General features: G+C 37.8%; 4 protein-coding genes across 6 annotated transcripts; 1 reads left to right on the top strand and 3 right to left on the bottom strand.

Annotated features, from left to right (window-relative positions):
- Positions 1–398: 398 nt before the first annotated feature.
- Positions 399–4931, bottom strand: LOC104731372 (uncharacterized). Of its 3 annotated transcripts, none has more exons than XM_087479725.1 (17): positions 4542–4865; positions 4136–4390; positions 3964–4026; positions 3764–3871; positions 3568–3603; positions 3191–3268; positions 2788–2880; positions 2622–2708; positions 2422–2523; positions 2226–2345; positions 2062–2124; positions 1758–1900; positions 1566–1647; positions 1345–1449; positions 969–1060; positions 813–882; positions 399–722 (listed from the first exon to the last, which is right to left on the bottom strand). In XM_087479725.1, the coding sequence occupies exons 7-17, from the start codon at positions 2824–2826 to the stop codon at positions 648–650; spliced, it is 978 nt and encodes a 325-aa protein (XP_087335851.1). In that variant the 5' UTR covers positions 2827–2880; positions 3191–3268; positions 3568–3603; positions 3764–3871; positions 3964–4026; positions 4136–4390; positions 4542–4865; the 3' UTR covers positions 399–647. The 3 variants fall into 3 exon arrangements, with proteins under 3 accessions (XP_087335851.1, XP_087335850.1, XP_010449023.2); XM_087479724.1 differs by having other exon boundaries at positions 3572–3603; XM_010450721.3 differs by lacking the exon at positions 3568–3603 and having other exon boundaries at positions 4542–4931.
- Positions 4932–5307: 376 nt separating this feature from the next.
- Positions 5308–6387, bottom strand: LOC104733427 (uncharacterized). The gene is made up of 2 exons (XM_087476852.1): positions 5547–6387; positions 5308–5429 (listed from the first exon to the last, which is right to left on the bottom strand). Exons 1-2 carry the CDS (start codon positions 6385–6387, stop codon positions 5308–5310), a joined length of 963 nt encoding a protein of 320 aa, XP_087332978.1.
- Positions 6388–8071: 1684 nt separating this feature from the next.
- Positions 8072–14427, top strand: LOC104733426 (RNA polymerase II C-terminal domain phosphatase-like 1). The gene is made up of 17 exons (XM_087478371.1): positions 8072–9019; positions 9260–9736; positions 10026–10236; positions 10316–10473; positions 10565–10632; positions 10743–10842; positions 10992–11072; positions 11196–11807; positions 11906–11969; positions 12055–12185; positions 12260–12313; positions 12462–12558; positions 13021–13235; positions 13335–13421; positions 13625–13690; positions 13765–13838; positions 13926–14427. Exons 1-17 carry the CDS (start codon positions 8684–8686, stop codon positions 14011–14013), a joined length of 2919 nt encoding a protein of 972 aa, XP_087334497.1. The 5' UTR covers positions 8072–8683; the 3' UTR covers positions 14014–14427.
- A 7-nt stretch (positions 14428–14434) lies between these two features.
- On the bottom strand, positions 14435–16876 carry LOC147930403 (protein NRT1/ PTR FAMILY 7.2-like). Its single transcript, XM_087478372.1, has 4 exons — positions 16539–16876; positions 16229–16446; positions 15583–16136; positions 14435–15514 (listed from the first exon to the last, which is right to left on the bottom strand). The coding sequence occupies exons 1-4, from the start codon at positions 16654–16656 to the stop codon at positions 14644–14646; spliced, it is 1761 nt and encodes a 586-aa protein (XP_087334498.1). The 5' UTR covers positions 16657–16876; the 3' UTR covers positions 14435–14643.
- Between the last annotated feature and the right edge of the window lie 288 nt (positions 16877–17164).

Here is a 17164-nt window from a genome sequence, read left to right as displayed (position 1 = left end):
CAAATACTTAACATTATTGATACCAAAAGGTAAAGAAGAAGAACAAATTAGGAAAGTTGTTAGATCACGCATGATCGACTAAATTACTCATTTTAGTATAGATGAATATATTCTGTAGTCTGTACCTTTGATATAGGACTCTCTTCGCATTTATGGGATGTGTTGACAAAAAGAAGCGTCAATTTTAAACATTGGATCCCTTGCACTATTAATTTTACTATATTGTCCCACGTTCACTGCTATTTTTGTGTTACGAGATACATAAGTCACGTACCAAGAATTGTTCACGTACCATGTTTTAAACTCGCCGCATAAACCTGAATCATACATAACTCTCTAACGAATTAATTCACAAACATAACGCTAAAGGTGCTCGAGATAATATAAGCGAGACGGCGTTTACGAAACAAAGCCTTCTTCTTCACTTTTTTTAAGGTTTTTACAGGCTTAGAATTGTTCAGATCCAAAAAAAGTTTTACTTCAGCTAAGATAGATTTATGATAACATAGTATAAGAATCCACGGCATTTAAGACTAAAAAACTCAAGATTTCTCCAGACTCAAAAGCTAAAACATGAATCTATGATTTCTCTCATGTCCAGAATCCAGAATCCTTTCATGTCTCTTCCATAGATCTCCTTAGCTACCTCAGAATTTGAAATCTTTCTTCTTCTTCCCTTCCTTATCATGCATTTTCCTCTTCCTACTGTTCTGCTGCACGTGCTGTTAACCAACCAAGTAAAAAGCTTTATCATCCGCATTCATATCAATAGTTTTCGAATATATAGAGAGGGGGAGAGAGAGAATCATTACCTCCACGACCATGTCACTCAAGTCCACTGGCTTATTGCGCAATTTCTCCTCTTCTCTTGCCTCCTCATACCTTCAAAATAGTCAATCATTTAGTTTAGAACTAATATATATTCGGTTTTGTAGAGATTACAAATCAACAAAAGTGTTGCTACTTACTTGGCAGGTAAAACATTTTCCATAGCATCCAGCTCTTCTGGCTGTAAACTGATATCCACTCTGTCTGTCTTCTGCCCTCTCAGCAAATCAACCTGCTCAAATCGACACAAATGCATGTATTAGCCACTTGTCATAAAGCAAACAGTAGATCAAGGTGTAACTATCAAAGCTTCAGAAAAGCTACCATGTTTATTTTGGAATATACAAACTAACACGACCTATTTGACCAAACTACCTCCTTACCTCCTCATTTTCAACTAACATGGAATTTTGTTGTCAACTACGTATTATGTAACATATGAAGCTAGCCATCTAACACACTCTACCAATTCCTTTAGTAAACATATCACTGGTAATATAACAACAGATTCCTTACCCTTTTGGCTCCCGTCTTCTCTTGAGTACCAGTCTTAATAACGTATGTGTGAGAGGTTCCCAGCACTGTTCCAGCAGCAACACTCTCACCCTTTTCTTCGAGAACCTTCACAAATTAAAAAACAGTATTGAAGTGCAGCAACGGTGAGAATTGAAATATTGCTCGACATTAATTACTAGAAAATTCTACATGGTGTGTTTAATTATCAGTAGGTTTCATACCTGGTACAGAGGCCTATCGGGTTCCTTTCTCTGGTCCTTACGAAGTTCAATTGCATCTGGTGTCTCAATACCAGTAGGAGTGCTGAAAAAAAAGGAAAACAATTAAAAATCAGCTTTATACTTATATATTGTAATGATAAGCAACAAATAAAAATACACCGCATCAACGTAATTGCATAAGCAAAAAGATACCTCGACAATGTATCAACAGATTCAGTGCCGTCTGCTAGTTCATCTTCATCCATCTCCTCTTCTTGTTCCTCTTGTTCCTCCTCCTCTTCTTCTTCCTCTTCCTCAAGATCACCCCAGTGCTTGCTCTTATCAATAGGCTCCTCCTGAAATAATGATAAAAGAATAACCGTCATTTTTTTCTGAACTTTAAATATTCAACAGGAAAATCCACTAGTTTAATACCACGCGGCCCACATCAACTACCATTTAGACGTAAAATTTTAAAACAGACCCCGGAGTTGAGCAGATAGATGAAAACAATTACCTCATAGTTAGGTTGATCTTGTTGATTGACACCAAAGACATCACCATACAATGGACGCCCGGACTATATGACACAGACAATAAGAAGAAATAAGTAAAAATAAAAAATGAAGTTAATAGATGGCACAAAAAATAATTTAAAAGAATGTAGATAAAATTGCTTACTTCATCAACAGGAGGTTTTCCCCAGCCACCAGGATGATAACCAAAGCTAGCTCCAAGTGGAATAGGGGCATTCAAACCAGGAATCTTCAGATGTGGGTAAGAAGGGGGAGGACCATATCTCTGTTAAAGAGAAATTTAAGGTGAACAATTCAATTTCAATCAGAATAATTAAAAAGACAAGTCACAATAAACTCACCTGCATATTAATTAGCCATGGGGGAGGGGCGCCTTCAGGCATACCAAGAGCTTCTTTTAAATCATGTGATAAAAGCCCTGGTTTCATCTCCCTCAGTTTAACCTAATTCCCAAATGGTATTATTTAGATTCAGGTACACAAAAATAAAGCCAAACAATGTAATTATAGATAAAGATGTAAAGTATGTCACAAGGAAGTACCTCAAATTCTTTCCCTTCAAAATACAAATCGCCTAAAGCTGACAGCTTAGGCTTTGTTTGGTATTTGAAGAATGCATCATGGAGGACCTGAGAAAGGAAGGTACATTTTCACTTATCAGTTATAGAACAATATCAATACATAATCACCACAAAGAAAGATATAAACCTGGTAGTCAATGTCCATTTTTCCCATCTTTGGTTGCATTCGCTCCCGTTGCTTTTGCTTCAACTTTTTACCATCTTCTTTCTCAATGTAAGCCTGCACAAGAACCACACAAGAATTAGCTGACTACTAGAAGCATTTGGCGACTTACACCTAAGTGGATCCAACTAAAATTGACAAAGAATAACTTAATTTTGAATATGTATATGGCACCAAGAAATGACTAAATTTCAAGCAGATACAATGTATGACTGAGATCGAAACGAATGAGAAATCTACTGATGCTAGAAAAAAAAGCTTGTTTCCTCATACCTAATTAGTATATTTCTATAAAAGTAAACACCGTCTGACAGAAAAATATGCAAGTCAATAGAAAAGTTAAGTCACGGGTTCCAAGACAAGATACCTGTCTAATTTTCTCGATTCCGGTTGCAGCAATGAAATCAGGAAGATGAAATGGTTGCTTCTCAATACCACGCTTTCCCTGCAAAAATCAAACCCCGATGAGATGTCACCAACTTAGAGAAAGAGAGAGCAAGTAATAAAATAACCTAACACAAAGATACTTGACAGAATCCTAGGAGTACTACAAATCCAGGACCATCTAAGCAAGGTCACTAAAATGGATATGAAAGCACCAAAAACATTTTGAGAATGGGAATATCCCACCCAGCTGATACATTTATACACTTTTCCCAGAAAAGCATCAAACATCTTCAAAACTAAGCACCACAGATTTCAAATATAGAACAAAAAATAATAAAGAGTCCTCTCCGGTTACACCTACAAGTCCAGGCGCCATGGTTATCAGACGCTCTCCTGCAAGAAGCATATATAGGTATAAGGAAACTTAATTGACATGGTTATCACAGATGTTCTATCCCTCTTGATATAATTCCCCTAAAGTGCCACACCCACAAATCACAGAAGCATATAGTTAACTACACTACCATTACCATTACTCAAAAATATCACAAACCTGCAAATATTTTCTCTTCTGGGACCAGTGTCTTGGAACAGGAACTGTATTCCGATAAGACTTCAAGAACACCAACAACTTTGGATCTGCTGAAGTAGCGTCCCAGACCTGAAAATGTTAAAACAGAACTACTGAATAAGATATAAAGAGCTACACAGAGAGATAAAGCTTAAGATACCCCTACTTGGAACTATTCATACCTCAACGACATCAGGCCTAGCGGAAACTTGCTTCAGCTCAGCAATCTTCATCCTACGTTGAAGCTGGGAAAACAGAATAGTCAGAATCTTTAAAATCAGAACAAATGTGGTATACCAAGCTTAAAAAAACAAGAGGTAAAAATAGTAAAATACAATAGGATTTGAGATAGACCTTTTTCTTCTTATTAGAGATGCCTTTCTCTCTGAGGTGGTTATCCTGCTCTTCCTCGTCGGAGTCGTCTGAGTCTGAGTTAACCTTCTTCTTTACATCCTCTTTCTCCTCAGACTCATCCTTCTTACCGTCTTCCTCAGTGGCAACGGTTTCCCGGAAGTTGAACTTCTCAAAGATTTCCTTAAACTCATCGTTAAAACCATCTTCAAATTCAGCCTTCTCTGGAACATACTCTATCACAATCTCCTCAGAAACCTATAACAACAGCAACAAAAAGATCACAAACCATAAATCAATACCAAACAAACTCGAAAAAAAACAAAAATCAAAAACCCTAACAAAAACAAAACCCTAGAAAATCTCCAATCCCATGAATAGAGAGCGAGGATAATAGCACAAAGCTAACCTGTCGCTGCGGATCCGCATTCTCCTTGGAATCAGAAGCACCAGAGACGTCCTTCTCATCTACATCGGCCTGAGATGCTTTATTGTTCTTCTTCTGCTTCCGTCTGCGGCGGCGACGGTCGCTCTCGCGAGATTTCTTTGAGGAAACGATGGTGTTGCCGTTGGAGACATCGCCGTTGGTAACGACGCTATTCTCGTGTGCGACGGTTGAATCGGCGGTCATATTGGGGTGAAGTATCAGAAACGGTGATGCGAGAGAGATAGATAGGGAAGAGAAGAGAGAGAGAGAAGGAAATCGAGAGGATGGATATATATGAAGGGAGTCGGTTTGATATTTGCATCAATTGTTTCTTTTCCCGTCTCTGCCGATAAAGGCCCATGTAAGTGGCCCAATGCTAAGGGTCTAAACCCACCTTAAATAACTATGCATCTTTGTATTATATGTTTTTCGTATCAATTGTTATTATTTTCATAATTTAAACAGAAGTTACAAAATTAAATTATTGGAAAAGATCGAATAGCTAATAAAAAAATAAAAAAATAAAAAATAAAAACAAATTACAAATCCGATTATATGTTTTTGAGGAGGGAGGGTCAGGTAATATTCTCTTACAGGTTTAACGCTATGTCTTTTAGAATCATGAAGAAAACAAAAATCTCCTCTTGCAAAGTCGAGATTGATTAGCTGAATGTAATTTACCCATTTTTGTTTAGTCTCCATTTCTTCATGATGCACTGAAGTTAACTCTATTGTGTATTCACTTCGATTATTTGTGATGTTCTTCGTTCTTCAAATTGTTTTGTGCCTTGTTAGGCTCCCACATTGGAAGTCTAAATGCATAGATGCTCATGCTCTTGTCACTTCTTTCATGATGCTCGAAAGCTAACTCTGCAATGGATTCAATTCTTTTTTTTTTTTTTGTCAACAAAAAGAAATCAGCTCAAACGAGCCAATTTGCGGGAAAGTTGTTTACAAAAAGAAGATGATGCGGAGACGAGCGCGCACGGCGCGCTAAAGAGTCCGCTCGTACATTCGCATTTCTAGTAACATAAACCAAAGAAAAAGAAGAAAATTCCTCCCTGTCACTCTGGATATCGTCTAGATAAGGTGCAAAGGCCGGCCAATCCTGGGGCGAAGACACCATCTTCACCAAGTCAGAACAGTCCGTATAAAAGACCACCTCCCGGAAATCATGTCCAATCATGCAGCGCATCGCCCAAATGAAAGCTTCAACTTCTGCATGCAACGGAGACAAACTGCGCCGGTAGTTGGTTGCGCCATACAAAGGAGCGCCATGTGAAGATGTGCACACCCATCCTGCACCTGCAAAAACATCCGTCTCTTTCCACGAACCATCAACAAAACACCTATGGCCTGAAAAAACCGACGGTAAATCACATCCCGGAGTCCTGGTAGACAGAGCCCGCGGGGAGGAAGAAATTTCATCCTGCTCGGGCTCCACCTGTGCCTGCTGCCAAGTCTGCATCTCTCCTTCCGCCACCCGGACAACCACATCAGGTCGTTCCACCTCATTCTCGAAAACCCGTGCTTTCCGAGCTTTCCAGATATACCACATAAACCAAGAAAAAATTTCCGCTTGTGAACCCGGGTTTGTGGAACCCAAAAAATGATCCATATTAGCATAGACAGACTCTGTAGGAAAAAGAAGTGGCCCCACCGGAACCTGTGCAAGAGCCCATGCCTGTCGAGCGGGAGGACACAGGAAGATAGCATGATTGATATCTTCCACCTCGGCCCCGCATCGTGTACACAGGTTATCACAATCAAGCCCGCGTCGTCTCAAGTTAGCCGATACCGAAATACAGCCCGTCAAGACTTGCCACATAAAATGCTGCAGTTTTGGCGGACATGGAATTCCCCAAACCTTAGCCAGAAGTGAGGTTATTTCTGGACCTGCCCCCAAAGCCTGAAAAGTGTGTGGGATGGCTAAACGCTCCACCGCATACTCTGATTTGACCGTGGTGTTTTCAATTCTATTAGTGGTGTTTTCATTTTTATTTTATTTCCTCTTATGTTTTAATATGATGCTACATTGAAAGTTTAAAATGACCAACACTAAGAGGGTGTTCTTCAACAAAGGTTTTTAATGGATTTAAAGCAATACACTCATTGTCAATTAATTAACATCATAAAACTTAACATGTTTTTGCTGCCACATTCACTACTTAATTTTCGTCTTGGATGAAACTTGTGGTATATTTACCATTATTACTTTGATTAAAAATGTTTTAACTAATTATGGTATTAAAATAATCTTTTGTGATTTGTTTTTTTTTTCCATTTCATAAAGTCAACACAGACTAATAGATTTCCAATGTTTATTTAGATTATATATTAAATTTCTAGATTGTTGATTGTAAAAATTAAAGTTAACTTATTTTGAGCAATAAGGTACATGCTTGTTTTTTTTACATAAAATATATTTAAGATTTGGACCCAAATCAAATTGTAATAGTATAATTTGTATCATCTATAATTCTATATAGTAGTTAGTAGGTTTGTCTCTTATTCTCTACAAATTTTAAATAAAAATTCAAAAAGAATGGTTTATTATTGTAAAAACATTCAGCTTTAAATCACAAATCTCCATGTAGCATGAATTTATTAGTCGTATATTCTAGTTACATAAATGGAATAATCTTCCTTCTGTTTCATAAAAGGTGTCATTTTGACATTATTTTCTTGTTACAAAAAGAATGTCATTTTATGTTTATAATGCAGTTTTTTAAAGATTAAATTCTCTTTTTTTATTCTTATATTTTTGCTAATTAATTAGAAAGAGGAAATTTTTTAGTGCATTTATAAATGGTAAAATAGAAATTTAGATAGTTTTCTTAATTTGTATGCATTATGTCAAAATGACACTCTTTGTGAAACAGAGGAAATATATATTTGCTTATGAATATCGTATTTATAATATATAAAGAAACAGTTAAGTAACCGTTACTAAATGTGTAACGGATATTTTTTTGTTTTGAATAATATGTAACGGATATATTTTCTAATTATATATAGAAATTTAACCAAAACAATTACGGTTTCGGGACTATGTATCATTGAAAAAACAAAACAAAATTTAGTTTTATATACTAAACCATACTTTTATGAAGAAAAGAAAAACATTCTTCAAGCTTGGTATATATATAAATGTTCACAACCGAAAAAGACTAAAACAAATGAGAAGAATCATATCTTTTGAATGAATAGTGTTTATTTCAAAAAAAAAAAGAGTTAGAGATATTAACTATAAATATCTTGTGGTATATATGAATCTTGGCACAGGAAAAAAAATCTAAACATGAGATCAGAACAGAGTATAATCAAAAAGTACATATAACACAGACTCACACAAGTAGAAGAAGTAGTCGGAAAAAAATATACCAGAATTTGACAGGTTTTGTGTTGTTGATACAAAAGCAAACTATTTTAGGCAGTTTTATTAATTTTTCAAAAATAGTATTATTTTTTTATTTTTGTAAAGTAAATAAAAAAAAAGAATGGTTAAAAAAGAATGAAGGGACGTTCGTGTTTCCCTTTAAAAACCCAAAGACCAAAACGCTCAATGATGCCGTATTCACAATCTTGACTCTCTTGGGGTTGGTTTTATCTGGCAGATCTAGGGTTTCTCTTGTTTCTTAAGAACGCAGCACAAAAAAAGCCACAAAACCTAAAATAAAACTTTTTTCCCCAGATACAACAACAAAATCATCATTCCTCATCAACCAAAGAAGGAAGAAGAATTAGGTTTTTTTCATTCATCATCGGTATTTTACAGATCTATATCTATATATATTCAAAAAGGGAGAACAATATTCTAAAGAACAAACCACTTAAATTCTCATCCTTTTCTCTCTTAACCCATTTATCAAAATCTCTCCTTTTCTTGTTTTTTTGTTTTCTTGATTCTTGCTAATATAAAAACTCTGGATCCAATTTTCAAAATACTTGTGTGTGTGGACTGGTGATCAAATCAAAATCCAAATCAGGCCAAGGGACAAGAAAACGTTTAGATTTTGATGAACCAATTTTGAGATGAGACAACAATAGACATCCCCCTCATTGATCTGTTAACCTTTTTCTGATACGGACTTGCTTTTAAAGAAGGGAGAAGGAAAAAAAGTATGTTTGGTAATAATAATAGAGTAGAACTGTTTCATGATGATGGGAGAGTTGGGGAAATGGAGATATACGCTCCAAGGGACTTGCTGCAGCAGCAATATCATCAGCAAGAAGATGATGTGATGAAGCAGAGGAAGAAGAAACAGAGGGAAGTTATGGAGAAAGCCAAGATGGGAATCAGAACAAGCCACTTTTCTTCAATTAGCGAGAGATCTCCTCCTCTTGCTGTACTTACGACAATTTCATCTTATGGCCTGTGTTTCAAATTGGAAGCTTCACCTTCTCCTGTTCAGGAGTCACTAAGTTTTTTCTACTCGTCCTGTCTCACGCAGAACAAGGTATAGTATTATACCTTGTGGAACCTTTAAAACTAGGATTTTATCAAATAAAATTTAGAAACACTTATGAAAACTTCCTTAATGTCACAATTGCATCAAGTCTGAGGCTTTAGATACTAGTAGAGTGGGGGGTTTGAATCTTGTGTGGCTTAAATGTCTTTGATGTTAACTAAGAATAGGCAGGCGTAATTGAACTGTCCTCATATTTCTGATTTTTTTTGGATTTCTGGTTTCTTGCAGACGGCAGTAATGCTCCTGGGTGAAGAAGAGCTCCATTTGGTTGCCATGTACTCAGAAAATATCAACAATGACCGTCCTTTTTTCTGGGCATTTGTTGTTGCTCCTGGAATATACGAGTCCTGTCTTGACATGTTGAATATTAGATGTCTGGGTATTGTCTTTGATCTTGATGAAACCCTTGTAGTGGCGAATACCATGCGCTCATTTGAGGATAAGATTGATGGGTTGCAGCGGAGAATAAACAATGAGATGGACCCTCAACGCATTGCCATTATGGTGGCTGAGATGAAACGTTATCAAGATGATAAAAATCTATTGAAGCAATATGTTGACAGTGACCAGGTTGTTGAAAACGGGGAGGTGATGAAGGTGCAATCTGAAATTGTTCCTGCCTTGTCTGACAACCATCAGCCTCTTGTTCGTCCCCTGATAAGGTTGCAAGAGAAGAATATTATCCTGACTCGCATTAATCCGATGGTATGCAAATCTTGAAGTTAGTATATGTCTGTTAGTTTCTGTTTCCGGTATATTCCTATATGTTGATGCATACCACACTTTTAAAACACAATCAAGTAGTGTTTTGTTGTGTGGATGGTTTCCATGAGTAACTATCCAACAGGGAAGTCACATGTGGTATTTACTTGTATATTTTCGGGATCACATTGGAAAGATAACCGTTAATTTTTGTCTTTTGTTTCTTTCTTGAGCACCTAGAATTTTCTGACTTCCTGTGGCTGAATCTCGATTCCTGTATTTTTACACACAGAATCGTGATACAAGTGTTCTTGTGAGAATGAGGCCTTCATGGGAGGAACTTCGAAGCTATTTGACAGCAAAGGGGCGCAAGCGTTTTGAAGTATATGTTTGCACGATGGCTGAAAGAGATTATGCCTTAGAGATGTGGAGGCTCCTTGATCCAGAAGGGAGTTTGATAAACATAAATGACTTGCTAGCTCGCATTGTTTGTGTGAAATCAGGTATACTTTTTTGGTAACTTATACCTGCTTATTTTTCATCATGGTTTACTTCTAACAAGCTTGTAATTAACCACCACAGGTTTTAAAAAGTCACTGTTCAATGTGTTTCTCGACGGAACCTGCCATCCGAAGATGGCACTGGTAATTGATGATCGGCTGAAAGTTTGGGATGAGAAGGATCAGCCGAGGGTGCATGTTGTTCCTGCATTCGCTCCCTATTATTCTCCTCAAGCGGAAGTAAGTATAATTTTTACTTGTTTAAAATTGGTAATTAATTTTTTAACTTGGTTGAAATTGGTTACATATAGCTCCTTTTCTTTTTCTGTAGGCATCTGCGACACCAGTACTATGTGTTGCCAGAAACGTTGCTTGTGGTGTCAGAGGTGGATTTTTCAAGTAAGATCTCAAATTTGATAATAGACGTTTGTTTCCTTGCATCTCTACTAGATCAAGGGTGCTTCCTTTGTACATACTGACGGGTACATGGTATTTGAACTTGGTTACAGGGATTTTGATGAGAGTCTGGTACCAAGAATTAATGAAATATCTTATGAGAATGATGATATTCCTTCTCCGCCTGATGTCAGCCATTATTTGGTGCCGGAGGTTAGTTGTGATACTTATTAGTGGCTGTGAGTAGATAATTTTTTGGGTCTCTTCCAGGCATTGTGGGAGATTGTGTCATTTCTATGCAACAATATATATTTTTTCACCCTCCAAACCGCTTTCAGTAGCTCATTCTCTTTTCAATGTAGGACGATACATCTTTAAATGGGAACAAAGATCCACTTTCCTATGACGGAATGGCTGATGCTGAAGTGGAAAGAAGATTGAAGGTGATTAAATTTTGAGGCTCATTTTTACAGAGTTATTGTGGTGATCCATTAAGGATGTCAACTCCAGTAAACATGTCTTCTACCCTATGATGAAAATTAAATACATTTTTCCCTTTTATTCAGGAGGCAATTTCTGCATCTTCAGTTGTCCTTCCGGCGGCAAATATAGATCCGAGGATAGCTGCTCCTGTTCAGTACTCCATGGCATCTGTATCTGCTTCTTCTGTTTCAGTTCCAGTACAAGTACCAGTACCAGTCGTTCAACAAGCAGCACCACAACCATCTGCTATGGCCTTTCCAAGTATTCCGTTTCAACAACCAACATCAATAGCTAAAAACTTGGTTCCTATAGAACCAAGCTTGCAGAGTTCTCCTGCTAGAGAGGAAGGTGAGGTACCTGAATCAGAGTTAGATCCAGATACTAGGAGGAGGCTCCTCATATTGCAGCATGGACAAGATACAAGGGATCCTGCTTCAAGTGAACCTCCTTTTCCTCAGAGACCTCCAGTTCAAGCTCCACCCCCACATGTGCAGCCAAGAAATGGTTGGTTTCCTGTTGAGGAGGAGATGGATCCAGCTCAAATCCGTCGAGCAGTCCCCAAAGAATATCCATTAGATTCTGAAATGATTCATATGGAAAAGCACAGGCCTCGCCATCCATCATTTTTTTCTAAGATTGATAACTCAACTCAATCTGACAGGATGCTTCATGAGAATCGCAGGCCGCCGAAGGAGGTACCACTAATCTTATATGACCAATGATTAATCAATTGTGAATTTTGTTGGCCTTTTTATACTGCTACATTACGCTGTTCGGTGCTCACTATTTGCAGTCGCTCCGGAGGGATGAACAATTAAGGTCAAACAACAATCTACCTGGCTCTCAACCTTTCTATGGTACGCCATTAAAGTTATTTCTTCTTGTATCAATTTTTTTCTGAAGATAAATTACTGACTGGGGGAATTGGGATGGACTTTCTAGGGGAGGAGGCGTCTTGGAATCAATCTTCTTCTAGGAACAGTGATCTTGACTTCCTACCTGAACGAAGTGTCTCAGCAACAGAGACTTCTGCTGATGTTCTACATGGAATTGCTATCAAATGTGGTGCCAAGGTATGTGAATATCATCGTGATTACCATTGTTTCCAAACGTGAGTTGATGTATTATATATTCCATGATATTGTAGGTGGAGTACAAACCAAGTTTGGTTGCTAGTACGGATTTGCGGTTTTCTGTTGAGGTACATATAATTTATCTGTTTCTTGCCTATTGTATGCTGTGTGTAATTTTGGTGGAACCTTATGCTCTTTGTGATCCTCTATTCCCTTAGATGAGTTGCTTTGTTGATTTTGTCAACTGTAACGCTAAATCTATGTTATTCTTTGCAGGCTTGGCTTTCTGGTGAAAAAATTGGAGAAGGGACTGGCAAATCGAGACGAGAAGCCCTGCACAAGGCTGCTGAAGCTTCTATACAGAACTTAGCTGGTAAGACATTCTCACTCCTGATGTATTCGTGATTTAAACTGTCTGCAGGGATAGTAATTGAGATATATTGGGCAAGTGTTATTTGTTTGACGTTCCTACACCACCTTCACATTGTTGGTAGCTATTCTAGAGTGTAGATCTCAGGCTATAACTAATCTGTTATAGTCTGCAACAATCCCACGCCAACTAACTACTCATAGGAGTGTTCAATGTTGTTAATAGACCTATTGTAGATTCCTGTTAGTCCTCGTAGGGTTTATATGGATGAGTATGAGAACTGTCACCACAGTCGGTCGTGTGTCAGTATGTTTTGATAATTGATATCACATCAACAGATATTACAAAACTGTGGGTCCCATCCCTTTAGTTAGGTTTTAATATTTGTTGGATTCATTCACATTGTTCTTAGGATTTTTGTTTGTTAGTTTCCTGTTTCTTGAGTTTTTACCCTTTTTTCTGCAGATGTATATATGCGTTCACATGGTGACTCAGTGCCAAGCCACAGAGATGCTAGCCCCTTCACCAATGGAAATATGATAATGGGAAACGCAAATGCACTTGATAATCAGCCATTTGGTAGAGATGAAACATCAATGCCAGTTCCTTCTAGACCTACAGATCCGAGATTAGAAGGTTCGATGAGGCACACTGGCTCCATTACTGCGCTTAGGGAATTGGTATGTATCTCCTTACTTTCTGTTAGTTGATAAGGTTGCTTGCTCACTTTCGCTTATTATTTTTCTCATCTTTGATTCATATCCTTAACCAATTTCCAGTGTGCATCGGAGGGTTTTGAGATGGCTTTTCAATCTCAGCGTCCACTTCCATCTGACATGGTCCACAGAGATGAATTACATGCTCAGGTTCGCACCCCTAAAGATTCCACATAAGTGTTGGATTTTATGAAAATCTAAGACAGAAGTTTTCAGTTCTGAACAGCATTTATGAAAAAAATAAACATTCATGACATGTTCCTCAGGGTCATCAGTATATTCCATATATTTTCATTTGGTTTGAGATATCTACAGTGCAGACCCCTCTTGATTCTCTTTGTAAATGATTTCAGGTTGAAATAGATGGGCGTGTTTTAGGGGAAGGAGTTGGATCAACATGGGACGAAGCTCGAATGCAGGTAACTCAACTAAAATCTTTCCTCTGTTTTATTCTGATTCCAACTTTCCCCTTCTCTGATGTTCTTCCCTTTAGGCTGCTGAGAGAGCACTGTCTAGTGTGAGATCAATGCTTGGTCAACCTCTGCATAAGCGACAAGGATCTCCACGGTTTGTTCTTCATCATATGTATGATTTTCGAACATAAATATGTGTTAGTTGATATATATTAAAACCGGTTTTCTTGTTGATGTGTAGATCATTTGCCGGCATGTCAAACAAGCGTTTGAAGCCAGACTTTCAGCGGTCTCTGCAACGGATGCCATCTTCAGGAAGATACTCGTAAACTAGAACCATTTGAAGAACAAAGCATTCTCTACATCAATTCAAGACGAATTCTTTGCCAAGTTCCTTTCTTTGCAAAAACGATGAACCAGGCTTGCTCTCTTGTTTCTCTTGTTGTAACAACAGTTGGGGCTGGATCACGATTTTGTATCATAAGAAACTCTTGTTGAAGCAACAGCTCGAGGGACTACAGAGAAAGACCTAAGCATGAACGTTTGGCTTGTTCTCAGGCTGTTAGTACTCAAGTAGAAATTAGTAAAGTTGGTTAATAGTTTTCATAAAGCTTTTTCTGCAGTTTCACAGTTGACACAGTCCCTGTTTGCACTGAGACATTAAGTTTATAATTTTTGTAATTTCTGTTGTTAACTGTTTAGTTTTTGACTGATTCAATGTTAAGGAGATAAAATTTGACTGATTCAATGTTTAGGAGAGAAAAGTTGCTAATTGCTATAACTGGTGAGTGGAATACAACTTTGTCTTTATTTGAGAATATCAACAAAAATTTTGCACAAGAGTAAGCCAAAAAAGCACAACAAGACCAGTTTATTTTACAGAACAAGCTCAGCTTTGAACAGATTACTGTAAAAAGCTTCACAGCATAAGCACTCACAAAAACTCTCCACCTCTTTACTCAGACTTCCTCCTCTTCAGTTGTGGACTCGGAGAAACTTGCTTCAGACTTAATATACTTATACCATTTCGCACAAATCAGGTAAACCACAAAATCAGCTGCGGTTAGACCAGCTAAGAGGAAGTAGAATCTCTCCAAGTGTCCTTTGTTGAGATTTTCAGGAATCCAGCCAGGCACTTCAGCTGTTGTAGAGAACTTCATGACAATGGAAACTAACAAACTGCTTACATAGTTTCCTAGAGATATCGAAGCCATACATAGCGCACTTGCAAAGCTCTTTAGCCCAGTTGGAGCTTGGCTGTTGAAGAACTCGAGTTGACCAACGTACATGAACACTTCTGATGCACCTATCAACATGTACTGAGGTACTTGCCAGAATATGCTCAAAGAGCTCGAGTCTGAAGTACTTTCCGGTTCCTTGTTTTTCAGTCTGTATATCTCTACGGTTCCAGCTGAAATCATCGCCATTATCGCAATCACGAGCCCAATCCCCATTCTCTGAAGCTCAGTGAGACCTTTGTTGGGTTCTGTTTTGTTAAGTCTAGCAAAGAGCGGATCTAGAAACCGCCTGTAAGCAAAGATGAAGAAGGCAACGCTGAGAATGTCGAAACTAGACATGCTTGAAGCTGGAATCCGGAAACTTTTGATGTTTGTCTTCATAGCCGCGCCTTGCACAACGAACAGTGAAGCCATTTGAGTGAAAACCACAGAGTAGAGAATGGTGCAGAGCCAGATTGGTATGAGTCTTAAAACACATTTCACTTCTTCAACTTGTGTCACTGAGCATAGCCTCCATGGATCATACTTCGATCCGCTCTCCACCTTCTCGGCCTCATCATCAGGCGTAACGATCGCAGCTCTATCCAAGAATCTGTAGAAAAAACATAGAGAGTTAGAGCTGATCTTGAAGATTGTTTCTGAGACTATAACATTATCTACCTGAAGCCTTTGGTATGAAGAATCTTCTTATCTCCAGTTCGTTGAGTCTCGGAATCATAGAGATTCAAGTCCTCATAGTTCACACCAATCTTAGCCTTTCTTGTTGCAGCAACCAATACTTGGCAGAATCTAGACCAAGGACTCTCTCTAGGCGTAAAATGTCTGTACTTTGGCGTGCCAGTCAAGAAAAGTACTAAACCAGCAAAGGCAGAGCCTGCGGAGGCCCAAAACCCTAGCGGCCACATTCCTTGATCCTCAAAATAACCCAAGACAGTGTTCGAGAAGAGCGATCCGAGATTCAGAGCCAAGTAAAAGTAACTGAAAAATGCGATTTTGGAGTGTCCTTCAGCGGAATCCTCTGCATCAAACTGATCAGCTCCAAAGGTAGCTATGTTCGGCTGATAACCACCGTACCCTAACGCGATTAGATACACCGATAGATAAAAGATAACCGTCTTGAACGTAGAGTGAGGCTTACACGGCGACTCTTCAACTCCACAACCACTTGGTTCAAGCAACAACGCACCAGTAGATAAAGATAACATCACCAATCCCTATAAATAAAGCAAGTTTAACTTATGCCTCAAGAAATAAAAACCCTAAAGAAACAAGAAACAGAGTAGTGTGTTGATTTGAAGAGACTTACAGCAACGAAACTAGCTTGAAAGATTGCACAAGTCTTGTAACGTCCCCAGTAAGAGTCACTGAGGAAAGCACCGAGCAAAGAGAAGATATAAACAGTTCCTGTCCATTTACTAACATTATTAGCCGCTTCCGCATTGTCTTGTCCCATCACTCTCGTCAAAAACAGAACCAAATTCACTCCGACACCGAAGAAGGCAAGCGTCGCAAGTCCTTGATTCACTATATCAATCAGAACAAAAAAAAAACAATTCTTTAGCGTCTAAAACACAAACAATGATATAAAGAAGGAGAAGAAGAGTATAGAGATGTACCTAGAATGAGAATAGCAGTGAGCCATTTGCCAGTATTAGCTCGGATAGCTGGATTGCCGTGACGATCAACGCTACCGTCTTGAGTGCAAACCTCAAATTGTCTAACTTTTTGATCCATAAAGAGGAAACAGATGATGGTTGGAGAAGAAAAAGGAGTGAACCTTTGGAATCAACGAAGTAGCTAAAAACAAGAACGAAACACAAGAATCAAGAAGAAGAAGAAGAAGAAGAGTGATAAAGAGAGAAAGAGATGCTTAATTGATGGGAGATTTAAGAGTTGTGTGAGAAAAGTGTGAAGAAGAGAGTTTATTATTTATAGAGCTCAGAAATTGTAGTCTGAAGAGATCCTTTCTTTGACGTCTCTTTCTCTCTCAGGTTTTAATTTTTTTTTTTTTTTTTTTTCTAATTAGAAAATGAAAAAAACGGGATGCCAAAAAAGTAATATTCGGTGGATTTTCGCAACTGAATTTTAAATTAATTATGGTATTTTAAATAGTTTTATCTGTAAATTGATAATTAATAAGATCTACATGATAACTGTGAATAATAATTTAAAAGTAAGTAATAAATATATTGTTTTCTTAAAAAAAATATTTATTCAATATGTAGAAAATAGTGATGTAAAA

The sequence above is a fragment of the Camelina sativa genome, chromosome 12 (assembly GCF_030686135.1).
Source record: "Camelina sativa cultivar CO46 ecotype springtype chromosome 12, ASM3068613v1".
In the NCBI taxonomy this organism is placed as follows: Eukaryota; Viridiplantae; Streptophyta; class Magnoliopsida; order Brassicales; family Brassicaceae; genus Camelina; species Camelina sativa.
This window is presented reverse-complemented; position numbering and strand designations above follow the sequence as displayed.

Bases quoted from the DNA above. Each gene is read 5' to 3' on its own strand.
- LOC104731372 (XM_010450721.3), bottom strand. From the start codon at position 4,763: ATGACCGCCGATTCAACCGTCGCACACGAGAATAGCGTCGTTACCAAC. The intron at 1,901-2,061 runs GTAATTGTTTTC...TCATTATTTCAG, and splicing joins AAGATCAACCTAACTATGAG to GAGGAGCCTATTGATAAGAG. The intron at 723-812 runs GTAATGATTCTC...GTTGGTTAACAG, and splicing joins TGAGTGACATGGTCGTGGAG to CACGTGCAGCAGAACAGTAG.
- LOC104733427 (XM_087476852.1), bottom strand. From the start codon at position 6,387: ATGTGGCAAGTCTTGACGGGCTGTATTTCGGTATCGGCTAACTTGAGA. The intron at 5,430-5,546 runs GTGCGCGCTCGT...AATCCATTGCAG, and splicing joins AGCGGACTCTTTAGCGCGCC to AGTTAGCTTTCGAGCATCAT.
- LOC104733426 (XM_087478371.1), top strand. From the start codon at position 8,684: ATGTTTGGTAATAATAATAGAGTAGAACTGTTTCATGATGATGGGAGA. The intron at 11,808-11,905 runs GTACCACTAATC...CACTATTTGCAG, and splicing joins ATCGCAGGCCGCCGAAGGAG to TCGCTCCGGAGGGATGAACA. The intron at 11,970-12,054 runs GTACGCCATTAA...TGGACTTTCTAG, and splicing joins TGGCTCTCAACCTTTCTATG to GGGAGGAGGCGTCTTGGAAT.
- LOC147930403 (XM_087478372.1), bottom strand. From the start codon at position 16,656: ATGGATCAAAAAGTTAGACAATTTGAGGTTTGCACTCAAGACGGTAGC. The intron at 16,137-16,228 runs GTAAGTCTCTTC...CTTTATTTATAG, and splicing joins TTCAAGCTAGTTTCGTTGCT to GGATTGGTGATGTTATCTTT. The intron at 15,515-15,582 runs GTAGATAATGTT...TTTTTTCTACAG, and splicing joins CTTCATACCAAAGGCTTCAG to ATTCTTGGATAGAGCTGCGA.